This window comes from Ahaetulla prasina, chromosome 5 (assembly GCF_028640845.1).
Source record: "Ahaetulla prasina isolate Xishuangbanna chromosome 5, ASM2864084v1, whole genome shotgun sequence".
Classification (NCBI taxonomy): Eukaryota; Metazoa; Chordata; class Lepidosauria; order Squamata; family Colubridae; genus Ahaetulla; species Ahaetulla prasina.
This window is the reverse complement of record NC_080543.1, coordinates 70634102-70657547: the sequence shown is the minus strand read 5'-3', so window position 1 is coordinate 70657547 and position 23446 is coordinate 70634102. Positions and strand designations below refer to the sequence as shown.

General features: G+C 39.4%; 1 protein-coding gene across 8 annotated transcripts in view; it reads right to left on the bottom strand.

Moving 5' to 3' along the window:
- Nucleotides 1-453: 453 nt before the first annotated feature.
- TAB3 (TGF-beta activated kinase 1 (MAP3K7) binding protein 3) overlaps nt 454-23446 on the bottom strand; it is a 56477-nt gene continuing 33484 nt past the window's right edge. For 2 of the 8 annotated variants that reach the window (XM_058185921.1, XM_058185922.1), the window contains exons 3-8: nt 20187-21633; nt 16320-16480; nt 9255-9348; nt 8770-8853; nt 7708-7812; nt 456-5926 (exon numbers count right to left, since the gene is read on the bottom strand). In XM_058185921.1, coding sequence (XP_058041904.1) covers nt 5778-5926; nt 7708-7812; nt 8770-8853; nt 9255-9348; nt 16320-16480; nt 20187-21633 — 2040 coding nt within the window. In that variant the 3' untranslated portion in view covers nt 456-5777. Of the gene's footprint in view, nt 5927-7707; nt 7813-8769; nt 8854-9254; nt 9349-16319; nt 16481-20186; nt 21651-23446 lie in introns of those variants that run through there. The other 6 variants (XM_058185923.1, XM_058185925.1, XM_058185926.1 and 3 more) reach the window with 6 other exon arrangements.

The following is a 23446-nucleotide window of genomic DNA, read 5'->3' as shown; positions in this document are numbered from 1 at the left end:
ACCATAAGTGAAAAGATGCAGAACAACTGCAGAAAATGTTCTACCTTAATAGGCAGGAAATTTGAATTTGGACTATACCCCAGGCATAAAAACATGTCCAAAGAGTCTATGGTAGCAAATTGTGTATGAAGAGGCACTGGATATATTGTACATTTAAAAGAAGCTAAGGGAATATACAAATAAAATTCACATGTAAAACAAAATAGCATGCAAGTTGAATACCTGAATAAAAATATGTAAGGAATCAAGAAAATTTAGCACTGTATACAATTAGAGTAAACTTGCTTTTCTGAAACTGATATAAACAGGATGGGAAGTATATATTGTAAGGTAAGTTGTATAATCACCAAAATATCTCTTAGTTTATAAACACTTTAATGACATGACATCACAAGAGACAGACAACTTTATCTTTAAACTTTTTAATTTTAACTTCAATATTAAAAAATACCTATTTAAAGTAATCACTGGATGTGGTAGTTTATCTTACAATATACATGTTAGTTACTTAGCCTTTAATTGTTTTTAAAGAGGGAACCATTTTTTAAGGGAATTCATATAAGTTGGACACAAATCATTAGAAACAGTGGTGGGTTGCTACCGGTTCAGTCCAGATCTTGTGAACCGATAATAACGGCGGCGGAAGGCTCCACCCACTCACCCAGACGTCATCACGAATGCTCTGCACATGCACAGAAGCGCCGCACGCAAGCACGCTCCCGTTGCAAACCTGTAGTGAAGGTAAGTGGAACCTACCCCTGATTAGAAAGGACAGCAAGGACCATTTAATTTATTCTTAATTACCTAATTAATTATAGATTTCCTTAAGAGGCAACCACCAGTAGGGATCCAGCTGCTACTGGAATAAATTGTATTTCGTGGCTAAAAAGCAGAGTACTGCCCAAACATTTTCAATGAGTAAGCAGATCACTAAAATCCATTCTATATATCTTTAAGGGATATCCAGTGTTTCCACTGAGTCTGAACTGTACCTAAGTTAAACCACTACCAGTGATCCTGCTTATTTCTATGAAGAAAAAGTAATTGTATGGCTAGGACTACCATTAGGAATGTGTAAGGTGGTTCTTTCCAATTGTTTTGTTCCTGTCTTCTATAAAATAATTTTTCTTTGTGTAAATAGTGGCTTCCTATCTGCAGACAGGGGAAAAAAGCAACAAGCCTTAATCAGGAATTGTTAAACTAAAGTGATGCCATTAATTCCCCTTAAAATCACCTAAACTTTTGAAGCACTATTGAATGGATAGTATCTTGGCTGAATGAAGTTCCATACCTGTTTAAGTGGCTACATAAAAGCAAACTGTCCTTTGTCTAACCATATAAATTCTTGCTGAAGAAAATTAAAAAATATTATAGATATCTTTTGGACAACTAAAAACCAAAGCAGGTGTGATGAGATGTATAAAAGATGAAGACAATAAAGTAAAAAATTCTAATTTTCCATTGCACAGGACCACAATTTGTATGCACCATTTGCATGCATCTAACATGCAAGAAAGGCTGACAATAAGTTCAATAAAGACATCAAAGAAAACTATCTATATTTGGGGGGAAAAAATGCAGTACACCTATAAGGATGCTCTATTTTAAGATGAAAGATTTAAAAGAAACTGCAAGTTCTTGCTACATATAAAACCAAAAGCACGATGTTACATTTTCTTAGTTTATTGGGTTTAGGCAACTGCAGCGTTCAATATATGTTATTTGGAAAATCATGCATGCACAGCCTCTTAACATCGTATACATTTTATCTTGCAATAATAGTTTTCATTCACAGCATACACAAATCCATATGATAGGAAAACACCCTATTTACAATTAGAAAGAGCATGGTTTTGTTTTATAGTGAACAAAGTTAACAGGATTTCAATAGAGCAGAAGATACACAGGTTTTAAAGAACATATTTTTAAAAAACTTAAAAAAAAGATTAAGCTATTATATTAATTCAACTAACCTACCTATTAAGGATTCCCTTTCTCGCACAGGTTATTTGTAAAGGTTATTTGTAAAAACAAATATAACACATGGACACAATGTTAACTATAATGAGCATTTATTTCTCAGCATGTTTTCAAACTTCGGTTGACGGACAGCCTATCATTCTATTCCATGCTATAGTGTGAATTTATTTCACATTTAGACCACATTGCACGCTTTCTCAAGTTAGAAGCTTGTAAATTCAAGAATACAAAGTCATAACCAAATGTTTAATTTTTTCATGTACTCTTTAAAAAAATTAAAATATTTTGTCCTAATTTCCAAGTCTGTAAAATCCGAGAAATTTTAAAGAAATTTATAATAAAAAAGGATGGGAAATAAGAACTGTACAGAAATGAAACATACAATAACTGAGGGAAAACATGACTTAATAATATGACTGAGACCAGCTCTTTAAAAATTATATTTGCTTCACACATCTGCCATAAGGAAAAATACATACATATCACAGAGAAATACACATCTCCATCAGATTTTACAAAACAGTGTCTCTTTTCTTCTTAGCCCTCTTTCCTACACAAACATGCTAGCTTGATAGTTTCATCAAATAATCAAGTACAGGATTTAATTTTGGCTTGCTATAAACTATTCTATCAATCAAAATTGGGACATCTTTTTATATGTGAAAGGATACATTTTAATAACATTAAATACAAAAGAGGCATATATAAAGAAAAGGTTTTGGAGAATTAGAAGGTATTCTTGAATTTTCTAGTAAACAGATTCATCCAAGACCTATGGGCAAGGGCAAATCAGTTATTATTAAAAAGTAGTGCATTTTTAAAATTCCTGATGGCCTCAGAATCCCACCATTCAGACACGCACATTCTGAATTTATAGTCATTGCAGTGCATTTCGTGTATTAAACATAAGGAGTCCAGACATTAATGAAACCTTTTAGACAATCAGCAATTATTTTGGCATAACCTAAATCCATTTTGATTGAATTCACTTATTTCTGGGTACTTTCCACATAGACATGAATAGAGTCACATGAACTTACATATTAAAATTATTTTCATTGCTATCATCTATATTACATGTGAAAGGACATTTACAAGTAAATCAGTAAAAGGATTCTTTTGCACACTGAAATTACACTATTACCTTCCCTGCTACAAACTGTGTTTTGACTTCTATTTCAGTAGTGAAAATATGAGTAGATCATTGAACATTATATTAGTTCCACAATCTAGCCTGGGCATTATGCAAATGTACTGAACTCACCCAGCATGGCATGTCCAAAGAATTCCCTGCTCATGACATAAGATAAGGAAACCTTAAGTTCCTATGTATTCGTTCATCAAAATTTTGATGGTGCTTTCCAAATCCAGGAAAAAAAATCCCTTAAAATAAACTCAGCCTAACTTTCGTATAAACCTGTAAGTACAGTATCTCATTGCCAATTAAAATCGTGAATACCTCCAAACATGCTATTTATGTTTTGAACTTCATGAGTACAATTACCTTCCCTATAGTAGTTGACTAAGTGCCAAGCAGGTTGTTTTAAAAAGATCATGAAGTTATGACCAATACTAAGGAGCAATACTAATGAGATTTAATAGATAACTTAAAAAAGAACACTTTACATGAGAGTCTTTGCATCTTCACATCTTAATTTTTTCTCTAGGTAAAAGAAAATTTCATAATTTTACTCTTAAGTAGGGATACAGAATTCTTACAAGTTCCCTTTTAATTCTCAGTCATATTTGTTACAGTGTAAAAGTCAACTAAAAAAATCTTAATATGGGCACTAACTACCACCAGTAGCCTCTCACCGACCAGTGCGCTCTCACAGAGAGGGCCTCCTCCAGATACCGTCAGCTAAACTATGTCGGCTGGCGACCTCCAGGGGGAGGCCCTTCTCTGTGAGGGCTCCTACCCTCTGGAACGAGCTTCCTCTGGGCCTTCATCAACTCCCCGACCTCTGGACCTTCCACTGCGAGCTGAAGACGTTGTTTCGACGAGCAGGACTAGCGTGAACGTAGTTTTAAATTGGGGTTTTAAATCAGGGGTTTTAAATGGGGTTTTAAATTTGTATTTAAAAGTTTTAAGCCATCAATTGAATAAGTTTTCTATACTGTTTTTAGCTGTTTTATATGTATTATATGTTTTCTGTTGTTTTTATTGGCTGTGAACCGCCCTGAGTCCTTCGGAAGAATGGCGGTATACAAATATAAATAATAATAATAACAATAATAACAATAACAATAATAATAATAATGTAATTGTTCTATTTGATTGACTGATTAAATCAAGCTTTATTCCATATAGCTTCTGTAAGAATTTTATGGACTAACATCTATTGCATTCAATACATTTCAATTTGAACAGAAACTATATCATATATAATACTAACAGATAAAAGCAAGATATGCGCAAATAAAATATGATTCTCCATTTTGCAATCCCTGCAAAATCTAGAGTAATGAATGTGTAAGAAGTAAAATTCACTGTCCTAGTGATTCTTCAGTGTGAAAAAGGAATTCTGATTATTCATAAACAATTTTATTTTTGACTCAACTTCAAACTCAGAAGATTGCTTTATTTCAATATCCTGAAGCACTCACAAATAAAATTTCCTATACATGATTAGCATATTCATACAGGTACTAGTACAATTCAACTTTTGGATTCTCTATATCATTTCTGGATTCCCTATACCCTTTAAATGTCTAAGGATCACACCAAAATACAATGTGCAACATTTCAAAAACCACCACTCATACTAATTAATACAAGTTAGTTTACTGACAATGTCCAAATAAACTTTATTGGAGAGCTCATATTGATTAGTGGTTTTCAGTGAAATCAGAATGGGGATACAAAGTACCTTCTGTGCTGTAAACATTATGAATTCTTCACATAAATGGAAGCTGAAAGGCCTAAGAAAGAGGGTGCAAACATTTCTTATACTATCAATGGCTGAACTCAAGTTTTCCAAAAAGAATTTGGAACAGTTCTGCATTTGGTATATGTCCACTCCACTGTCAAGCAGTTTCAAGGGAACATACTGGTAATTTATAAAAGCATACTTTTACTTTTTAGCTTTAAAACACAAAGGCCTAATGAAAGCATGCAGCACTATTTTTCTTGTGTAATATGATATAATTATTTAACTACCAGTGTTAGCATGACTTGGTGAGTGCTGTACAAGCAAAAGGGACTGTAAAATAACTTCTGATTGTACTCTAGAAATAAGATAGTACAGTACTTTTCCCTCCCTACCATGATTCACAATATCAAAACAGCAATTGTGTAGACTTAATTTACCCTGAAAAAAGCAGCATGTCAGACTATCCTTTTCTGTTCTTTGATTCCCCCTTTTTTCAGTAGTTTATAATCTGGAAACATAGGGAGCTCTTGTTTTCCAGCTTGCTCTGGCCAGATCAGCTCTGGTTCTTCACAGTTTGTCTGCATACCTGTAACACTTCACAAAGTAATTGTTCAATGCTTATAAAAATATATATATAAGGACTACTAACAAGCAAATGTAATTATGGGGGCTAGAACAACAGTAATCACTTGTTTTCCTGCATACATTCTTCATCTTGGATTCAGAATATCCTTTCAAACTTTCTTACCACCATGGGATAAGAATATGTTTCCATAAGCTAATCTTTAGTGCAGCATGAATGAAAAAGATTTTTTTCTCTCAAAAATTGAAAATGATCTGGTAGAGAACTAAAAGATCCCCCGAATTTTCATCTATGGCTGAGATCTCAAAGCCCATCTTAATACAAAGTAGACTTTGATAAATTCAGGCATACCGCGGCATTTCACATTGTTCACAACGATTCAGTGCTGGATGATTCAAGAAAGTACAGCTGTCACAATTCCATGGAGCTCCTTCAAAGTCCTCATCTCTTGGCTGTGATCGCAGAACTTGCTTGGAACTATTTTGATGGTCTACAAAGAATCATTTTTCTTATAAAACATAATACTTTTAAATATATAAACATCAAAGGTCAATAACAACATTAGTATTAATATTTTATTTGGCATTCATGTATAAGCACACTGTAAGGCCTGTTTGTTTTCTCTACAATAATCGTTGATTGAGTGAGTTTTCTATGCCAGAAGGTGAACTAGAATCTGGTTCTCCAGTACTACACTTTAACTACATACCAAGTAAATAAATTCTGTTGTCCACGTGATTTTGGTCTCCAGTAAAAATATAGTAAGTTATGTGAATTATGTACCGTATTTTTCGGACTATAAGAAACACTTTTTTCCCCCTTAAAGGAGGGTGAAAATTTGGATGCATCTTATATACCAAAGGTAGCCCAAAACGCTGCAAGGCACGGAGGAAGCGATGGTCTGTGGCAATCCTTGGAGCCTGGAACAGCTGATTGGGAGTATTCCAGGAGGCTGATCCACCCACCAATCAGCTGCTGGTGCTAAATCAGGCTGCAATAATGTGCTGAAGCTGACCTGGCTGTTCGCTATTTGCTACAAGGACTGTCAGAGTTTGCAGCAGCAATCACATCCAGAAAGCACACACAAGTAACTGATTCAGCAGGATTCAACAATTTCTCTTTATATAACACAATACCAAACGCAGGTGTTCCAACATAGTAGTAAATACAAGCAAAACACAAGCAGAGGAGTTTCAGTTTCAGTTTTATTTTCAGAGATCAGCACAGCATGCAGCTTTAGAACAGTTGAGCTAAGCCACACCCGGGTTCCTTGCTGTCTCCTTCCTTGTTCTCACACAGCAAATACTGTTTCAGTTTCCAAACAGCCCTCAACTCTTTCACACACTGACAGGATGCTAGCCAGATGAATACCGATGGATGCTGGTAGGCAGAGGCAGATTTTTTTTTTCTTATTTTCCTCCCCAAAACTAAGGTGCGTCTTATACTCTGAAAAATACGGTATATTCTTTTCTGCCAAATTTTGTCATTTGAGGTAGATAGTATGAGATCTACCAGACTAAATTTCAAAATCATTCTAACAAGAGAAAATTACTAAGATGTATTTTAATATCCCATACTAGAATTGTTTCTAAGAAATAATGTGTTGAGTTGGAACAATTTATTAATGTGGGTATGATACATTCTTACTTTAGCTACTAATATCTATTGGGAGCCTAGTTATTTATCAAGAATGGTCCAGAACATTACTCTAAAATGTTACTGAATTATATTAATTACTATGTCTTTAGGTTGATTTTGATTAAACATTTATTTTATAATCTAACAAAGTATTTCCTATATTTTATCCTAATTAATTAAAGATTTTGAAAATACTACACAAAATAATGCATGGAAAACTATAAATGCCTGTATTTTCTACAGAAGGGTGAACTATTCAACATTTATATATATACACAATTACTTTAGATTATATATAAGGTACAGTCTTCATTCATTTGAACATATCAGCAAACTGATTTATAACAATTATATTTAATATATTTTAAACTGAATTATCTTTCTCTCCATAGTTTGTACAATATGGCCACCTGGCAACAACATTTATACTTCCCTAAACTACTATTTCTATAACTTCTACTCAAATATAATGAGATGACTGTAATATGTGAGGTAGAGAGCCTATAAAGCCATATATGGCATAGGGCTTGATGCCAGAATTGTAGCATCAGGATTACTAAGAGACTGCTTGTCTGTAATCATTTCTGCCTGCCCAGTACATTTCAGCAGAATGGGTGCACTCTAGGTTCCTACCATTAACTGCTGTCACCTTGTGGGACCTAGGAATTGTGCCTTCTCTGTTGTGGCCACCATCCTCTTCACAGCTTCCCTCAAGGAATAAGGATGACATTCTCTCTCCTAGGGTTCAAGAAAGATTTGAAAACCTAGCTTTGGTGCCAGGTCTGGGTTTGATGTTTATTATTTGTTTAAGGTCCCTATTTTATTTTGTTGTTTATCGGATTATTTATACAAGGCTGTCTGCTGAGTTAATGTTATCAGTTGTTTTTATGTTTTTTTCTATTTTTGTACACTGCCCAGAGTCCACTGGATTTAGGTGACCAATAAATTTGATTAAATAAATAGAACCAATCACCTAGGTTGTCACATTGCCAACTGTCCTGTTCTACTATTCTGTTCTCCACCAAAAGTCCTAAAACTAGATAAAGAGAATCCAAGTAAGAGAACATTCTAACTGCAAACATTACTTTTCAAATTCATAATGTAATTGGTGAATGTTATTTTGTGCACAGCTTCTACGAGATATAAATAATGGAAAGCACAATATATTTCTTGACATAATGCCTTTCTTTATAAAAAATAGTTGTGCATAAGAAACATATACATCTAATTTCCTTCCTTCTACTATAAGAATAGGGACGCTCAGGGCTCAGGGGCTCAGGGGCTAGGAGGGTGAGCTTGTCGATCGAAAGGTTTGCAGCTCGGCGGTTCGAATCCCTAGTGCTGCCATGAAACAGGGTGAGCTCTCGTTACTTGTCTCAGCTTCTGCCAACCTAGCAGTTTCGAAAGCAAGTAGAAAAATGCAAGTAGAAAAAATAGGGACCACCTTTGGTGGGAAGGTAACAGCGTTCCGTGCACCTTTGGCATTGAGTCATGCCGGCCACATGACCCTGGAGACGTCTTCGGATAGCGCTGGCTCTTCGGCTTTGAAATGGAGATGAGCACCGCCTCCTAGAGTCGGCAATGACTAGCATGTATGTGTGAGGGGAATCTTTACCTTCACCTTTACTATAAGAATCCCTCTGCAAAAAAATACCAGAAACAAGCTACATCTTGAACATTTGTATAGTGACTCACCTTTTTTACATGGCTTTGGCGGCACAATAGGACCAGGCTCTATATTATCATAAAAATTATTCATGGCTTTCAGGTCAAAGTTTCCTATTAATAAAAAGCAGAAAATAATGTATTTTGAACAGGATATATGTTTAAAAGGTAAAAGAAGTTACTGGTTAAGTGTGCTTTTGACATGAAATGATACTGAAATGCAGCAAACAACAGTGTCTTAAAATCATATAGCCTTGCTATTCTGGAAACTGCCTATATATAATAAAGAATGCTTGCAAATTTTATCACTTAAATGATAAGAATCAATATTTGCAAACATTTTCACTAAAGTATCAAAACAATACATCTAGTAAAAATAAAATAGATTGGATTATCTTTCTTTCTATGACTGATAGGAAAATACAATAATACTGTATTCATAAAATCTCTTAAATGCTTATATAAAGCTCCAAATCAATGCATTTCAGATACAGAAAATCATTGAAAACATCTACCTCTAGACTGAAGGAGGTCAATTTCTTTCTGAGTACAGTCTACATTTATCTGGAGCTGCCTATTCATGCTTCTCAATCTTGTCATCTCCTCGGGCTAGCGGAGAGAATCAAGAATAGAAAGTAAATAAGCTGGCACATTCATTTAACTAAACACATAAATGTAGAATAGAATAGAATAGAATTGAATTGAATTTTATTGGCCAAGTGTGATTGGATACACAAGAAATTTGTCTTGGTGCATATGCTCTCAGTGTACATCAAGCCAACCAGAAGTCCATTCACAATTTTAAAAAATTCTCCCCACCTTTCCATCCCTTACCTTTATCAGAGGTGCATACATAAATTACAAAAAAGATGAGTTAAAAGTATAGTCTACAGTTCCTCCTTACTGATAGTATCACCTAATAAGAGAATGTATGTCTTTTAGAAAGACAGCTTTTGTCTCCACATCAATAAATAAATAAATAAATAAATCAACGTTCAATGTAGAAGCAAAGAATTCCAAGAACCACAGACTGGAAATGATAGATTAATTAATAGGGGCCGGAATAGCTCAGGCTGTTAGAGCCTGTTATTAGAACACAGTAGCCTGCAATTACTGCAGGTTCAAGCCCGGCCCAAGGTTGACTCAGCCTTCCATCTTTTATAAGGTAGGTAAAATGAGGACCCAGATTGTTGGGGGGGCAATAAGTTGACTTTGTAAAAATATACAAATAGAATGAGACTATTGCCTTATACACTGTAAGCCGCCCTGAGTCTTCGGAGAAGGGCGGGATATAAATGTAAAAAAAAAAAATTAAAAAAAAATAGTCTCCTTATCAAATTGAAAATGACTATTTTCAATATTTTATCTATCAATTTATATATTGAAAATACCTATAGGCAGTCCTCAGGTTACAATAGCAATTGGGTCTTGAATTTCTAAGCAATGTGTAACAACCCCAAGTCCACATGGACAGGGAAGCCAGACTGAGCTGTGGGTGGTGCAAACAGGTTGTTGGTGGCAGGCTCTTTAGAGCATAAGCAGATTGGTAGAGGTCATGTACAGTCCATTGGGGGTCATGGGCAGGTGCTATGGATAATGGGGGACTGCAGGCAGGTCAGCAGGGCTGTGGATGATTGCTACAAAGCACAAGCAGGATGATTTGGGGGAAGGTGCTATTGTAATCTCTAGGAGGCTCCTTGGGAGAAAAAGCAATGGGAGTAATTTACTGGAGAAACTTGTGACTTTCCCTTCCAGCTTGCCCGTTTTTTGTTGTTGTTGTTGTTGTTGTTTTATTTGCATTTATATCCCGCCCTTCTCTGAAGACTCAGGGCAGCTTACACTATGTCAAGCAATAGTCTTCATCCATTTGTATATTATATACAAAGTCAACTTATTGCCCCCAACAATCTGGGTCCTCGTTTTACCTACCTTATAAAGGATGGAAGGCTGAGTCAACCTTGGGTCTGGTGGGACTTGAACCTGCAGTAATTGCAAGCAGCTGCTGTTAATAACAAACTGTCTTAGCAGTCTGAGCCACCAGAGGTCCTGTTCACTTTGCTTATGAGAGGCTGACAGGGAATGGTGCAAATGACAAGTGTGAATCCATCCCCCTTGCCTATGGCAACTCAAGAGCAGGCCAGGGATGCTTTGCGAGCTGACACCAACAGCAGAATGGGCAGCAATTTGGCCATTTTAAGAGTTGTGGATTTCAACTCCCAAAATTCCCCACAGCCGCATTTCCTGCCGATCATCCTTTCCTTGTGCTGAAGATGTATGGAGGGAGCATTTTTGGAACGTGCATCTGTGCACATGCACAGATCGGCAGGAAAGGAGGACGATCGGCAGGAAAATCCCCCCCCCATTTTCCTGCCGATCGTCCTTTTTTTGGGGAACCCTGCACAGATGCACATCCCAAAAATGCTCCCTTTGAAGCCTCCAGCCTTGCAATCCTGTGCAGGGAAGGCAGAGGTTTGCTCTGAAGCTGCAGCTGAGAATTGCACTGAGAGGCCTCCACAGGTAACATTGAGTTGCATATCTTGCTCCAGTGAGAGGGGTGCAGGCCAGGGGCTCGGCGGCCAGGGAAGATAGTGTTTTGGGGTGCAAAGGAGGAAGGGGCGATCGCCCCCTTCCTCCTCCGTATCACTAAAGGGTCGACATGCAGTTCGCACAGGGCAGCGCAAGAGCTGCCAAAGGGGGCCCTGGCAGGCCGGCGTCAGGGAAGGTGCTCTGGAGATCTGGGCTGAGTTGCCCAGCAGGCCTAGGGAGAGCAGCACAGCCAGGAGGGTGAGGCCAGCAACAGCAAGTAAAACAGGTCCAGTAGATGAGCAGAGGTGGGGGGAAGCCTTTCTGCCACATCAGAGCAGCAGCCTGAGCAGGCCTGGCGGAGCACAACCATGGTCACCACCAGCTCCTGAGCCACAAGATGAGCTGCGGAAGAGAGGGGCCCTTGGCTGCAAGGTTGCTCAGTGTTGCGGGCAGGGCTTGGGCTGGAAAAAGTACACCGGAAACACCTCCAGGCATCCAGAGAGAAAGAATGAGAGGCAGTTCCCAGCCTCGCTGGTTCAGCTGATTCACAGGGCCGCGATTAAGGGGCCGAGCCTTCATGAGGTGACCGGGAAAGAGAAGGGCTGCATCCTGTGCTGGCCACACCCATCCCCTTCACTAGGGCTTATTTTTGGGGTAGGTTGCATTTTCAGGGAAACATGGTACTTGCATTCCTTCAGTACTTTAAACTAAGGTTTAAACTGCTAGATTAAATTATCCAGATTTTATAACAATCCATGCCAATGTTATCACTGATGAGAGTCTTAGTGTCATTAGAGCAGGGGTGTCAAACTCAAGGCCCACGGGCCGGATCTGGCCCACAGGGTGCTCAAATCTGGCCCATGGGGCTGGCCTGGAAATAGCAAAAGACCGGCCCATGGTGCCTCTGCTAGTGAAAATGGGGAGCGGGGGGGGGGAGCTTGCATGGTTCCTGCATGCCCCATTTCCAGTCTGGACGGCCTCCTGAAGCAGTCTGCTGGCCAAAACGTGGCATGGGGAGGATGCATGGGGGTGCCTCTGCATGCCCTGTTTTCAGCCTGGACAGCTTCCAGCCCTCCTGCTGACCAAAATGGGGTATGGGGAGGATGCGTGCAGACCCCTGCACCCCATTTGGGCCTGTCACTTATCACTCTGACAGAAATGGCGACTCCAGTAAGAGCAAGGGAGGAGGACACAGTGACTGATATGTTAACAGCAGAGTAGTCTATACATATTGCTGCCCAGATGTGGAATTGATGACTGTCACATGTAGGCCATTTTATCTGCCTACAGAAATCATCGTGATAATCATTATAGCTGTTTATATTCCACCTGATGCCAATGTCAGCATGGCGCTTACTAAGCTATACGATGTCATCTCCAGGTAGCAGCAAACTCATCCAGAGGGTGCTCTTGTCGTGGCTGGGGACTTCAATCAAGTGTGTCTAAAGACAGTTCCCCCTCAGTTTGTGCAGTACGTGCAGTTTTCCATCAGACAGAAGAACACTTTAGACTGTGTGTACTCTAACCCAGTGGTTCCCAATGTGGGGCCCACATCCCAGAGGGGGGGGGAATTTGATTTTTAATGGGGGCAATTTGGAACCTTGTTTAAACCAAGTTAATGGCCTTTTAGGCTTCCTCCACATGAGTAGGAGTTCACTTTTTTAATAGTAAGAATTACATGTCACAAGGGGGAGGCATCAGGATTTTAGAGATGATTAGATGAGGCATGGTCAAAAAAAGGTTGGGAACCACTGCTCTAACCTGAAACAGGCATACAGAGCAATTCCCCCTCCCCCACCTGGGCACATCTGACCATCTTTCACTGCTGCTATGCCCGAAGTATGTCCCTGAGTTTTTTCTGGAAAAGAACTCAGCCAGTTATGAGTGGTTAAAACCTGGCCAGGGGTGCTCTCAGTTAGCTGCAGCACTGTTTTGAAACCACTGAGTGGAATGGAGTTGAACATCAAGACCTGCATGAATACACTGATGCCGTACTCTCTTACATCAAAGTGTGCACTGACAGCGTAACAGTGGACAAGTGCATCAGAGTCTACAGGAATTGTAAACCCTGGATGACTGCTGAGGTATGGATGCTTCTGAGAGCCCGGGATTCTGCCTTTAAGGCAGGGGACAGTGATAGATATAGAGAGGCCAGGGCAAACCTTAGAAGAGGCATTAAGATGGCAAAACAACAATACAAACATAAGGTGGAAAACCATCTAGCAGACAACAACCTGAAGAAAGTGTGGCAGAGATAATCATAACAGCAACACGAGGAACATGGTCAACGTTGATGCCTTGTTGGTAGAGGTGAACACTTTCTTCGCCCGCTACAAGGTGAAAAGACCAGATCCTGTAGCCTCAGCCTGCTGGCCTTCTGATTCTCAGCCACTCACCCTATATGAACACCAAGTGAGTGCTGTATTGAAGGCTGTGAATCCCAGCAAAGCTGCAGGTTCAGATGGGGTGCTGGGGATAGTGGTAAATACTTGTGCCGGCCAATTAGCAGGGATCCTGACAAGGATCTTTGACATCTCCCTGCAAACGGCCAATGTTCCATCTCCTTCTATATCTCCTTCCGGATGGAAGGATAATAAAAAAGCAGCCACTATTGTCCCAGTCCCGAAGAAAACAGTAATTAACCGCCTAAATGACTACAGAGCTATCACACTAACGTCTGTAGTGATGAAATGCTTCGAGAGATTGGTTCTCCAACACCTTAGGACATGCCTCCCACCGGACTTGACAAATATCAGTTTGCCTACAGGGGAATTGACAGACGATGCCATAGCTACTGCCTACATTCTGTAGGGAGCCATCTGGAGACAGCCGGAAACTATGTCAGGATGCTTTTCATAGATTATAGCTCGGCCTTTAATACCATTCTGCTGAGCATCCTTATCGGAAAGCTGACTGACTTGGATTTTTCCTCTTTCATCTGCGACTGGATCAAAGACTTTCTGAGGGACTGGCCACAAACAGTGAGGGCTGGGTCTGTCATATCCACCTCCCTGAAGCTTAGCACTGGCTTCCCACAAGGCTGTGTGCTTAGTCTCTAACTGTACTCACTGTACACACATAATTGTGTATCCTCTGACTCATCCACTGTGATTATTAAGGTCACAGATGATACCACCGTACTGGGTCTTATTACAGGTGGAGATGAAACAGCGTACGGGGGGAGGTTCAAAAACATTGTGCTTAGAAAAGAACCTGCACCTGAACATCAGCATGACAAAGGAGATGATGTTAGACTTCCAGAAGAAGAGGGAGGAACCTGCCCCACTTTACATCAAGGGGGGCTGGGTAGAGATAAGTTTCCTCCTTTAAATTCCTGGGATTCTATCTCAGTGAAGATCTCACCTGAAGATCAACATGACCCAGGTGGCTAGAAAGGCCCAACAGAGACACCACTTCCTTAGAGTCTTGCGAAAAAACGAACGGGAACAACAACTGATGACCACCTTTTACCGGTTCACAATAGAAAGCATCCTCACTCAATGCATTATGGTGTGGCATGTTGGCTTGACAGCCACGGATAAGAAAAACATTACAGAGGGTGGTGAGCACAGCACAAAACATCATGGGCTGTCCCCTGATACCACTAGACTACATCGCATGGGCTCACTGCCTTAGAAAAGTGAGGAAAATCCTCAGGGACGACTCACACCCTGGTCAGCACTTCTTTATTATCCTTCCATCCGGAAGGATATATAGAAGCATATGCAGCTGCACAAACAGATTGAAGAACAGTTTATCCGTGGGGTGTCAGACTCCTGAATGAAAAATAACTACAACAACATAGTATGGGGCCGGCGCGACGTGCAATAAGTTCACATGGTGCAATAGGATTGGGAGATTGTTACCAGGATTCACTGGGATAGGGATTTTGGGTTTTTTTGTCTTTCATTGTGAGTTGTATTGTGTTACAGGGGTGCATGAAGGGAGGCTCAGCCAATCTCATAGTACACATGTTGTACTCTGACAATAAAGGTTTTAACTTAAAGTGATTTAGGAGGCCGTCCAGGCTGAAAATGGGCACAAGGAGGCTGCATGCGGGCCACCCATGCCCCATTTTGGCCGGCAGGGTGCTGCAGGAGGCGTCCATCCCATCCTCTCTCTCCCTCTCCTCCCCTGGGCCAGCCTGGGGAGAACTGGCCCTCAAAGAAATCCAGTTTGACACCATGGCAAAATCTCAGTATCAATAATGATGTAAAGATAATATATTTTAATGCTAATAAAACTTCTATGTATATAGTTCCTTATGATATATAGTTATTATCACAACAATTTGTGTAAATAAATAAAATAAATAAAATAAATTTGGTCACAGAACGCAGCCAGCAGTTTCCCACCACCAAAATGGCAGAACCTACCTCTCTATTCACAAACAAGGCTTTTGAACTGCTAGGTGGGCAGGAACTGGAGATAAAAGAAAGGAGCTCACCATGTCCTGCAGAGCTGGACATGAACTGCCAGAGTGCTGGCAATTGTTCAGCACATCCAGTATCATTAACCCTCTATGCCACTACATCCCCCTTTGGGGCAAATAATCATCTTCTATCAGAACTTCAATTCAACATATTATTTTAGGAGAAGGAATTTAAGAAATATAAAAAGAATTAAAGAATTAAGATACTAGCACATGCAAGCATATAATTATTGAAAGACAAGACCCAGAAAACACTCCACCTCTGCCAATTCTCAATCAATGCCTTGTCAAAGATCACAACAGATACAATGCCTTAAGTTTTAGAATATTGTTTGTAATTAGGGTTTCCTACTTTTATCTGAAGCAACAACATACTGCTGACATGCCTTTTCAGAACAACTCCAAACCAACAACAATCACTTGAGATAGTATTACAGAATTTGGAAGAGGTGATAAAGCATTTGAGGCAACTAAGAGAACATGTTGTAACTAGCTGCTGAAACAACTTAACTGAGACTTACATATTGGATGAAAAATGATGAATTTAAAATACAGTAAATTATTCATACTGTCAATAGAGGAAATAATTTTATTTTAATATAATTATAGAAAAATTGCTTACAGTTGGGATTGAGGTTGTACAGCTCACTCTTCTCAGACGCCGTTGCATAAGATCATGTTCCATATTATTTACGTCACCTTTAAGTTTCTCAAGTTCCTCATTCTCAAAGTTCAGCTCCTTTGCTAACCTCTCCATCCTTGCACGTTGATGTAACAGCAAAGCTAGTGCATTACAGAGAATAATATGCATAAAATTAAGAAATACAACTTCTAACTACAGAAGTACAAACAAATGACCTTTTCAAAACAGAAGCAAACATAAACATGCAATCAAATACTGAGGTACAAATACATGAGAAAGGAACAAGAGCTATAGACTAATATTCCTCCATAAAGAAGTTCATTATGTTACATAGTCATGAAGATAAGGTATCTTCACTTAATGCTAATTGGGACCTGAATTTTGATCACTAAGTAATGCAGTTGTAAAGTGTGACATCACATGACTGTGCTGCTTACTTATAGCAGTTCCAAAAGTCACCAGTTAAACAAATCACTGTGGATCATTAAGTGAGGACTTTTCCCTGACTGAATTCAGATTTTCTGATGGCTTTCTCATTGACTTTGCTTGTGGAAAACCATAAAGGAAAATTGCAAATTACAATCACATGATTGAAGGATGCTGCAATGGTCAGAAATGTGTCTGGTTGCCAAGCACTCGCATCACAACCACATGAATGCAGGAGCATGGCAACAGCTGGAACTTGGAGGACTTGTCATAAGTACTAACTGTTCAGAACCATCGTAAGTTTGATTGCTCAAAGAATGGTTGTTAACCAAGGGCCACCTGTATTATCAGTTCAGGGACCTGGCTCATTTTTGTTCATTAGCCCTTCACTAATAAAGAACTAGCTGTACATGAAGAAACCTTAGTTGATGAACTGCAATGTAGTCTGAAGTAGTCTGATGAACTGCAATGTAGTCTGACTGATAAATAACCACCTATTAAGGGAGTGTTACAGTTTGTCCTTTAGAAAAACAGTTTTCTTTCCAGATCACAAAATCAGTGCTCAGGATAAATTCAAGGAATTCCAATAACCAGAAACTGGAGCAACATAAATTAATAACAACAATTGATTGTACAGTCTATTTGACTGCTTTATATTTTGTTTTAGAATAAATAAATAAACCTTGAATCTTAACCATTTTTTTCATTCGTGAATCTTCTATTTTTCCCTTTGAGGAAAAAAGGAGGTACCTAAAATATAAGATACTTGTTGCAAGAAAGCTCACTACAAAGTGGAACATATTTGTGAGATATTCTTATTGGATTTTTTTTCAATTTGGCTTATGTCTATATAGCCCACTATATAGCAGAAGCTGTCCTATTCTTCCACCTTCCATTTCAGTGAATTAATGTCTGCTTTACCATAGTCCTACTTCTTTTTGTACCTTCAGGTCAGTGTTGACTCCTGGTAATGGCCTGGACTAGTCTCTCAAATATGAAAAAACAACTTCAATAAACATTACAATTTATTGCAATTTATACTGATAAAACTCAAGCTGTATTCAAGATTAAAACAAATCACCATCATGGAGGACTACTTTTATTTCATTGATACCAAAAGAGGATCAGGATTGTACTAAGCCTGGGAATTATAGACCGATTTCACTCTTGAATAATGATTATAAGATTTTTGCGAAAATAATGGCAAATAGGTTAATGGAAATTGTACAACAAAGGATTCATACTGACCAGTCTGGTTTTATAAAAGGGAGACAAATGAGGAATAACGTTAGGCAGATAGTGAATTTATTGGAATAGTTGGAAAAGAAAAATCAGATTCCGGCAGCGTTTATATTCTTGGATGCAGAGAAAGCTTTTGATCGTTTGCATTGGGAATTTTTATTTAAATTAACAGACAAAATGCAATTTGGAAATGGTTTTATATGAATACTTAGGGCAATTTATGGAGAGCAAACAGCTCAGATAATAATTAATGGTAGTTTGACAGATAGTTTTAAAATTGCGAAAGGAACAAGGCAGGGGTGTCCTTTATCACCTTTATTGTTTATTTTGTCTTTGGAACCTTTATTGGATAAGATAAGAGAGTTAAGGGAGATAGAGGGTATTAGAATTAGAAGACATGAATACAAAGTTAGAGCATTTGCAGATGATTTGGTTGTTATGTTGACTCAGCCTATAAATTCAAGTGTATATTTGTTGGAAGTAATTAATCAATATGGAAGGGTCTCAGGGTTTAAAGTGAATCAAAATAAAACAAAAGTGTTAACCAAAAATATGATTAAGAACCAGAAAGAAAAACTAGAGGAAATAACAGGATTTGAAATTGTAAAAAAAGTTAAATATTTAGGAGTCTTTCTTACTTCATCAAATGTAAAATTGTATAAGAATAATTATGATGTGTTATGGAAAAAAATTCAGAAGGAAATGAATACTTGGAAAAAATTACAATTATCTTTGTTGGGGAGAATAGCAGCTATAAAAATGAATGTTTTGCCTAAATTCTTGTTCTTGTTTCAGATGATACCAATAATTAAGAAAGACAAAAATTTGGAAGAATGGCAGATTGGAATTAATAAATTTATATGGGAAGGGAAAAAAGCGAGAGTCAAAATGAAAATAATGCAAGATACACGGGAAAGAGGAGGATTAAAAATGCCTAATTTAAAACTGTATTATGAAGCAGTTGTTCTTTCGGTAATAAGTGATTGGTTTAATTTGACGGAGGAAAGGATTTTGAATATAGAAGGTTATGATTTATTATGTAAATGTAAGAAAATTAAGTCTTTTTGGATAAGAATCTGGTGGATTATGCAGAATGTTCTGAAGAAGAAGATAAAGTTCCTACCGCAATTTTTTCTTTTGGGAATAACAACGGACTATACAGTGATTGAGACTAAGTTGATTTTGAACTTAATAACAGCAGCAAGACTGTTGATTGGACAATATTGGAAGAAAAAAGAATTACCCACAATAGAAGAATGGATATTGAAAGTTTCCAATTTGGCTGAGATGGCTAAAATTTCAGCCTTCTTGAAAGACAGTACTCAAGAAAAATATTTAAATGAACGGAAGAACTGGATTGATTATATTCAAAATAGATATCAGATTAAGAAATTTCGGATTGCCTTTGAATGAAGGATGTTGTTTTTGATTTTAATGGAAGAAGTCAGGTTATGTGGGAGAGAAGGATTATAATGTGTTAGATTTTAAAAATTTAATGTATGACTGTTTGTTTAATGAACTATACCTTGTGTTTGCTCTGGGAAGTCGGGGGGGAGGGGGTTTTGGAGGGAAGGGGGAAGATGGGGGAGGGGGAAAAATTTAATTGTTGTTCTAAAACTTTTTCAATAAAAAAAAAGATTAAAACAAATAATTTATACTGATTTTTTTTAAAAAGTACTCTACACTCTACACTTTTAAGCTTCCTTTATCTGAAATATGTAATGGTATATTATTTTTATATAGTCAGAATTAATTCAATTAAGTCATATTCCAAGGCAGTCCCATTTCCAGTTCATTTCTGTGCTATTATGTGGTTCACGATATATTAACAACTATTTTTGCAATATCATATATTATGCTATTGCTATGCTATGCTATGCTAGTTAGATTAGGTTATCATACTTTTATCACCATATCACACTGATCCAGTAGGCCCACCCCAACACCATTTTTACTGCTGCAGAATTCAAATAAGTCTGATAAATGAAATAAATCTGTTTGTTTCACCTTGAGAGAAAATCACAGGCATTATTTTGTTAACCTATCCTTATTAACTTATACATTTGGAGGTATATTTGTATTTGGGAAGGCAGCTATTTAAGATGAACCACAGTCCAAATGATCTGATTCTTAGGAAACATTTTGAGAATTATTAAGCAAAAAATTCATCAATCTTACCTTGTGTATAAGCATAGTCATCTGATCCAGAGCTGGAACTTCTCTGGTACTTATGCCTTCCTCTTTCACCTCCAGGTCCTGGTACAACTGAAATGGGTTGAATAGGTTCTGGTGCTGCAGAATGTTCTTCTTGGTCCACTAAATTTAGAAGATTCTCAGCAAGAGCTCGACCTACTGTGATTTTAAAAACTGCTGGATTTGGCTGAGATACCATTACACGGGGGGACTGTGTAAGGACACCTGAAGGTCCAACTGGTTGTGTATATGTTATATATACAGGATTACCACTATAAGGTTTAGGCTGACCTGCTATACTTCTGGAAGGGGAACTTGAAGGAGTTGCAGGTGTATATAGTGGGTGCTGATTCCGCTGGGATGGCTGATTACTTATAGGTGAAGGGCTCCTATTAAGTGTAGTCCCAGATCTTTGTGGTGGTTCAACAGTAATTTCTATCTTGTTCATGGAGCCTTTAGATAAAGTAGATCCACCATATGGGAGATAAGATACTGAGTGTCCACTTGGTTTTTGATATGTCTGAGGTGTTTGTTGATATGGATGGGGTAACACGGTTGAAGGACTAGGAGGCATAAATACATGGGAACTTTGATGTCCTAATTGGCTGGGTTGAACTTGATGTTGAGGTGATCCAAAAGGAGAAGGACACTGGGAAGCAGGTGGTGATCTAAAAGGAGACTGAGGAATCTGAGGCTGCTTGGGAGAATACTGAGAAGGCTGATAGCTCTGTTGATGTGGATAGACAGGTAACGGATGTGGACTATAATGTGGAACTGGACCTGGTGGTGATGAATGCCACTGTGTACTTTGAGTAGGAGTCTGTCGTCCCGAAGAACATTGAGTTGCCTGCCTAATATAGAGTGAACCAGGACTTCCATAAGGAGTACTTTGAATCTGAGGAAGAATTTGTAAAGCTCTCGGTAAAGGTTGCCCAGAAGGGAGGTTTTGTGAAACTGTAACAGTTATAGGATTTGTGCTGTACCGAGGTATATGCATATATGGAGGAGGAGGAGGACCTTGCATAGTAGATGTATTCATTCCAGGCTGTATGGGAGAAGATTGCTGAGGTGTCTGTGGAGGAGGAGTAGCTGCATTTCTATTCTGATCATTCATAAAAAAAGGATTGTAGTTTGGAGAAGCTGCTACAACAGCAGGAGCAGAATGTGGTTCTTGGACTAAACAGATCAGCTGTTTGCCCGGGGTGCATTGTGGATCAATATGTCCATCACTTGAACTATGTACCAGTGTACGACCACCATTAAGTTGAGGTCCATCCCCTCCATAGTTAGTATGAGGATGGATGCCAAGGTTAATATGCAGAAGACGATTCCTGTTCACTCGGGTGTCATCTGGGTTGTGATACTCCATATATAGGTATTTGTTGCTCTCTTGTGCAAGAATTCGACAACAAGCATCAAGATTGTTGTTATTCTAGAAGAAACAACATTCTATGGAGCAAGTTTTAGAACTATAGTACAACAATCTATTTTACTCTTCTGTATTATATTTGCTAAGGTTGTTACTTTAGGTTATAATTTAAACTTATAATTTTGACTAACTTAAATTTGCTTATGAAGAGTCATATATAAACAGATCTTTCAAGATGTAAGAAACCTTCCACAAAGATTACAAGCATTATCTGTCAATCACCATCTAGATCAAGAGTGTCAAACTCAATTTCATTGTGGACCGCATCAGCATTACGGTTGACCTCAAAGGGCCAGTTGTAAAACTATTACCACTCACAGCAGCCTGGTGGGCATGGCTGGGTGGTCACAGCTATGTCGCCATAACTGGGTGGGCATGGCTGGGTAGGCATGGCTGGCTCAACGCCACTCATGGCTAAGTCGGGACGGAACAAGTTGCACCAGCTAACTCGACATGAGGAGCTCCTCGCCTCCTCAAACTACTGGCAGCCAAGCGTGTGCACACACAGACACAGACACACAAACACACACCATATTCTAAGTTGGAAGCCCAGGTATGATTGGCAGTTTACAAGCTCAGATGTGGATAAATGTCTCCTAGCTTGGAATGCTCTCTCTCTCTCTGTGTGTGTGTGTGTGTGTGTGTGTGTGTGTGTGTGTATGCGTGTGTACAGCATGCCAAAGGACACATTCTTCTCCCAATCCCAGACATCATTAGCATTTCTCTGTCCAGTGCCCCCTCCCAGCAAAGCAGGAGGCAGAGGACAACACTGCTGTATGTGGAAGCACAGAGGAGAAACTTTGCAGGAAACAGTTCCCTCTTCTGCCAACTTCTGCCTTGACAGATCTCTGGAGAGCAAGAGGAGAAGGCAAGAGAGCAGCGGTCCCTGGTTCTGCACAAGGGAGGCTGGCCCTTCTCAAAAGGGAATCCCCATTTTCAATCATGTGTGGTAAGGATGCTTGTTGAGACAGACTTCCCTCATGCAGCTCCCCCACCATCCTTTCCTCTTCTCCACAGATTTGTCAAGTCAGAAGCTGGACTTGGAGGAAACTGATTCCTGAAAACTTTCTCCTCTGCACTTCCACACGCAACAGGATTGTCCTCCACCTCCTGTGGGGGGTCAGGCAAGGGTGGGAGGGGGGATCCAGAGGTCTTCAGGAGAGAAAGGTGAGAGCAGGGCAAGCCCCAAAGCTTTGCCCACCAGAGAAGCCTTGCCGTCCATCTCAGGCCATGTGAAGGACCCCTGGATGGCGGTGCGAGCTGCCTGGAGCCCTGGACAATGGAGGGCAAGCATCCCGCCTGGCCTTTGAGCTCCTGGGGCACCAGGACTCCTCAGGCCAGGCCAGGCCAGCCCCCCTTCCCCAAGAGGGCGTCCAGCCATGCTTACTTCCTCCTCGAGGCTGCTGCTGTGCTTGCTCTCCTTGGCCAGGATGCTCATGGTGGGTGCAGGAGGGCAAAGCATAGGCCAGAGGGAGGCCCACTTCCTCTCCATGGGAGGAAACCTGGCTTTGTAAGCAAAGCAATCTCAGCAATAGGATGGGAGATCACCAGGAAAGGCCAGGAGGAGGGGGTAGGGGATGGCAAGAGGACAGCAAGGCTACGGGTGGTCAAGTGCTAAGGCAGGACTTCCCTCAGACCCTCCCTCCGCCTCCTTCCTTCTTCTCATTCCCATCTCCTTCCTTCCTTCATATCCAGGAAGGCATAAAGGGAGGGTGAGGGTGCCAGTGGTTTTGCCATGCAGGAGCCAGAGGTGGGGCGTGAGTGGGGACTGTCCTGGTGAATGGGAAGTGCTTGTGGACTGTGGAGCCATAGAGGA